General features: G+C 40.1%; 1 protein-coding gene across 1 annotated transcript; it reads right to left on the reverse strand.

Moving 5' to 3' along the window:
* Positions 1 to 1,063: 1,063 nt before the first annotated feature.
* On the reverse strand, positions 1,064 to 2,009 carry LOC106094528 (uncharacterized). The gene has a single exon (XM_013261748.1). The coding sequence runs from the start codon at positions 1,991 to 1,993 to the stop codon at positions 1,325 to 1,327; it is 669 nt and encodes a 222-aa protein (XP_013117202.1). The 5' UTR covers positions 1,994 to 2,009; the 3' UTR covers positions 1,064 to 1,324.
* Between the last annotated feature and the right edge of the window lie 3,584 nt (positions 2,010 to 5,593).

The following is a 5,593-nucleotide window of genomic DNA, read 5'->3' on the forward strand; positions in this document are numbered from 1 at the left end:
ATGGCATGAATCGGTTTAAAGCCTAATGCAGATCCCTTATAAGCCGATCTCCAAATTTTATTTCTTCAGCCCCTAAAGTGCGCAAATCTTACTAGATTTGGCTGAAATTTTACACAGTGACTTCTACTATGGTCTCCAATATTCAGGTCAATTATATATTATTATATCGAAATGAACCATAACTTGACATTGTTCCAATAACATAGCAATTCTTTTCATTTATCCTTTGTTAGCCTATAAAGAGATACCGTGGCAAGAACTCGACAAATGCGATCCATGGTGGAGGGTATATAAGATTCGGAATGTTTTTTCGATTTCCTCGACGTTTCGATGTTTGGGAAACACTAAACCTTAACCTAAACCACATGAGATACCCTCTAGGTGACCCACGCGTGTAGCCTTCGGCGTAGCCTGCGCATCCCAATTAAGGAAGACTCTCCCTTCTTATCGGTGAGAGTTTTAGGATCATTCGCACCAATCCTCTTAATAAACCTGAGAGCGGTGCGCCGTTTATTGTTCCAACCTCTTAAAGGGCATATTGGTTTGCCAGAGAAGGACGATGGTCTAGACAAAATATAGGCAAGCGAAGATAGAATAGGTTTGGTCTTATCCTTTAGACTCGAAACAGGTGTCTTCGTCAAAAGCCCCTGCTGACCAGTCGTCTGTCGGTTAGTGGAGCCTGGAGCAGCCACTCCACCAGTCGAGGTCGCAGTAGCAGACAATATGCTACGACCTGATACCACCACCGCCGCTGTTGGGTCTTTGGAGTCTATTCTAAGCCTACTCCCGTGCTCTAGATCTGCCGCTCCACCGGAAACAGACGCAGATGAGCAACCGCCTAATGGAAACACTATCTGCCGAAAATAACAGAATATTCTTGCGGAGCGAGATAACAAGAATGGGTTTTCCACTCAACGCGCCAAACAAGAATGCACCTTAAAGTGGATATTATAACAAGATACAAGTGAGAATACAATTACTCCAAGGGATTATACTTTTATTTGGCATTAATACAAAACAAATTAAATCATTACAATGAATTGACACATTTATGAATTAAAAAAACAAAAATAAATAATACTTAAAATACCGTTAGTTGATCTACATTTTGGTTTGAACTTTGGATACGCTAACATGTACATGTGCAATGTATACACTCTCATATTACCGACTGCGCAATTTAACTATTCCCCCATCCGTTAGAGGCATATTGAACATGTTTTGAGGAGTCAACCTTAACATTCCCTTGTCGATGTTGCTACATATGCAACGTCACAATAAATAATATATTGCACTGATATAATTCACAGGAGAATAATACATTCTAAAAAAAATTCTTATTGGATGGAATGTATAATCGTGTTTCATCCATTTCACGTTCCCAGTAGTTTCGAGTGGCTTGAAGTATAAGATCCTGCAATGAACCAAACTCCGAATTCAGGCGCGACTTCACTGGGACATCCAAATCTTTTTCGTCCTCGTAGAGGTTTTCATACATGTAGTCAAGATCAGCCGCTGAAGGTGTTTTTAGAGATAAATCATTGTATTCTTCGTTGTCTTCGCCGCCTTCATCTGCATCATTGTGATTTTCAATCCCATACTTCTCATTGAATAGTTTCAATAAATCATCAATTTTTTCCGATGTTATATCGGATATCATTTTAACAGCAATTTTTCTGCGATGTCGATTACTGTTCTTTATAGATTTTTTACCTAATTCGATGTTGAGGGAGGTTTTCAGGACACCGTCATAGAGATTCATTTCTTGAAGCAAATTTCTGGACGTTTTCACAACACCACTAGATTCAGCTTCATTCTGCCATTTTACATCTGCATTATATTTGAGCTTTGTATCAAGTCCAGTTCTTCTTGTGGTAGTCCAATCTCTTCTTTCTTTGGGATTTTTTGATTCGAAACCTGATCCGATGGGCAATCCATGAGATATCGAAAACATGGCAAAGCCTGCAACGACTATAACAAGTGGGTAAACCATTGCGATTTATCTTACGTATGTGTTAACTTTAATATTGCCTAAAATCAACTGAGTGCCGACAAAGAGCCTTACTTGCTTTATATACCAATGCACTCGTGACCATGAACAATTGAACTTAGATTTTTCTCTGTACCGACGTCTACTTCTTTCTTTTTGACGTGAGTGACTCTGATTTGCACTGCATACAATAACAACTCTTATGTCGACAGTCGAGTCTGAATTGATGATGTTGACAAACCATTGATGCGCTTTCCTCAGAACACACGGCAGTTATAAGGTAATTAAACACAACACACATCTATTAGTATCCAGCCAGTAATACAGGTAAGCAACTTTTTCTGCTCTCAGTCTTATCCCTTATCCCTTAACGTGGCCAATCATTGATGAAGTCGATAGCTCTTAAGAGATTTGACTAGGATTTGTTTCACACATCACATGAGTCATAGAGAAATCAAGACACAACTGTTATTTGGTCAAGTGCGATGAGAATTATGAACTGAGTAATTGAGTTAAGTATACTCTTTAATTAGGGTTTAAACAACAAACAGTACTCTTTCAAATCTAGTCTGTCGTCAGGTAGTTCATTAAACGCCCATTTGTCAACAATGTCGCAATTAAACGAGAAAGGAAGTGATTTTAAATCTCAGCACCAGTCGGCACATCTCGAATTTCGCTTCATAGCTGTCTTGGTTTGATTGGTTTTGTTATCACCTCGATGGTAAAATCACAGCATCTGGCGGTTTTGCGCATCAGCACCTATTAAAAATTGATGCTGTTAGGACAATATTTCTTAAACAAATTTATATGGATGGGGGTTTTAATATTTTACCTTACAATCCTCATTGACAGCCTTACAGCCTTATTTTACTTTATACACACACAGCCTTATTCACAAACACATAATAGCCTATTTTTCCTTTAATAAACTAATTTTAAATTTGAAAAAGTGGTCATTAGCTGTACCCTTGTTCAACCCCATAATCAAATGACATTTCTCAATTTTTACGAGCAAGCAAAATCGCGCTTAGTTTGTGAACATTAAAGATCATAAGTGTACTGTACGTACCAAATTTCCAACCAACCACGATAAAAATCTAAAAAGTATATGTGGTCACTATTTTCTATTTTGTGAACTATTTTGGAGCCATTTCAACCAAATCGGCTTGTAATCTCCGGACCAGTTACTTGGGGCCATGACTGTACGGTGCTAGATGTGGTTGTTTCAGAGCGTTGTTGTATTCTGCGTTCCAAATTTCAGCCCATTTACAAGTTGTTAACTCGGACTCAGATTTTACGAAGAGTGGACCCGTTTTCGAACCCGGGCCATCAATTTAAAGATTTATAACATCATGGTAGTGTTGCTCTCACTTTGGCTCGTGGTGAAAAGTATAAAATCATGATGTCGACATCTCTCTAGCAGGAAGAGTACACATGTTCGGAGAACGTGTTGTCTTGGCATAGGCGGAGCGATGAGAACCAATCAATTGATTCAAGCCGACACGGGAGCAACCCACGGCTTGGAATTCTCCTCTTCGATTTGTGTGATGTACAACTGTAGTTGCGGACAATCAGCGGTATCGAGTGGAGGTTCTCAGTGAGAGGCCGGCCGGCTTCGACTCTTTCCTAAATATTGACAGTCGATATGACAAGGCGAGTTATTGGCGCCTTAATAACCAATGGCTATAACATACCCGTGGCGTTTGTAAAGACCGTAATAAGCTTGCTCCGCTATGGAGCTTTACGAGGACCCCAAGCAAATGTAGCGACAATAACAACAGCACTTGAGGCCGAGTGTGTGGCGCATTTCTAGCGTCACAATCTTCTATTGACTGAAATCTAATATTTCATGTTACGCGAACGGATCAAAGCTAGAAGAGAGAACTTGCCTAGGCACCTATATCGTGTTTCCTCTTGCTGACCATAGCAGGAATGCGTTAGGTGGTACGTTTTTAATGCGAGATTGTGGAGTGTGAATATTTTCTCGGATAGGTCCATAGCAACTAAGACAATAAGGCGAAGAACAGTCCTAGAGTGTAAGGAGGCAATTGACGCCTTCTCTGAACATGACAATATCGTAATATTTTAAAAAATCTTATAGACCACCACCAAAAACCGTAGATGGTGCAATCTCAACGCAAGAACGTCGAGGGTAAATGTTTTTATGGATAGTTATGGACGGGAAATAAAAACCAAGATGGAGAAGTCACGCACTCTCTTGGAAATCCTGCCTTCCCTGCATTAGGAAATGTGCAGCTAATAGACAGGGTTGTCAAACGTGGTTAATGTGGTATTTGTATCATAGAGGCGTTTTCGCAATAAATACGATTCAAATACAATATACCAACGCACGGCATTTGAAGCCATCACACTTAATATGGTTTAAAAGTCCTCTAACCAAAGGCGAAACGAGTCCCATAGTGGTAGGTGTGTTGCGATTTCTGGCTTTCCTTTGCCATTTGCAAAGAAAATCTCCGATCATTGAGCTCGTCTCGATAGAGAAAAAGCAATAATTTCTTTGTTAATTTTTAATACCAATTTGTCATTGTCAAATAACCAGAATTACCCGATCATCAAAAAATTCGAAAAACGATCAATGGTTATTTTATTGTTTTTATGTGTTTGTAAATACGAAACTTTAAAATCAGTTTATTAACCAAAACGTGAGTAAAAATTAAAACAGATTTTAAACCAACAATACAATTTTTTTGGGAATGCGAGCGACAGAATGTAGATTTATTGCTGAAAAACTGAATCTTTCTTTTGCGAACCGAATGCTAATGTGTCCATGTATGATCAAATGTTAATGGCCGATTCTGTTATTTAGTATTACTGTCAGAAAATTTGGGAAACTGATGTTACACAATTGAATCTGTTGGCTGATAACGATACTGTGTTGTGAGATTCACATGCACCGAAATGAGACAGAGAGAGCTTTATTCAATGAAAACACCGCGTCTCTCTGATTCCCCTTTCAGAATTATGCAAATGCGTGATGACCGTTTCACTAAGCTAAGTGATCGAGTTATTGACCAGTTTAAGTCGATGCTGAAGGAAACGTAAAATCGAATTCTTAAAGAGTAAGATAGGAGATGAGATCTGGCCAGTTGCAGCACTTGATTTTGTCAAGAAGGAAGATATTCCTTCTCGACCAATGGCGCATTTTTGGACCCTGAATCAAAACTTGAAGGACTAAGGGAATGTAATCCAAATCTTTCAACCACCGACTGGAAGATTGGATGAGGCTAAACTCCGGCTGTCACGCAGACAGCGGTGGGGTTGGGGAATCAAGAGACGATTCAGCAGTTGTTGCTGATCACTTGCCTGAGGAACTATCGACCACATCGCTAAAGTCTGGCGGATTGCAGGAGACAGAAAATCCCCCTGCCTCAACCGAGACGAGCGAGACCCGACAAGCCCTGTGAGGGTGGGTCACAAAGTTGGACTGGACTCAAGGTGTGCGCCTGCGGAGAAGCATGGAACTTCGACAGCAGCAGCTAGTGAAGCATCTAAGGAGAAATCGTCCAAACCACAAGTGTCCTGAGGAAGAGTGGTTCCACAGCTTTCTCAACTGCCCCTGGATGCGTACGGAAGCTCATCATG

This window comes from Stomoxys calcitrans, chromosome 2, assembly GCF_963082655.1.
Source record: "Stomoxys calcitrans chromosome 2, idStoCalc2.1, whole genome shotgun sequence".
Classification (NCBI taxonomy): Eukaryota; Metazoa; Arthropoda; class Insecta; order Diptera; family Muscidae; genus Stomoxys; species Stomoxys calcitrans.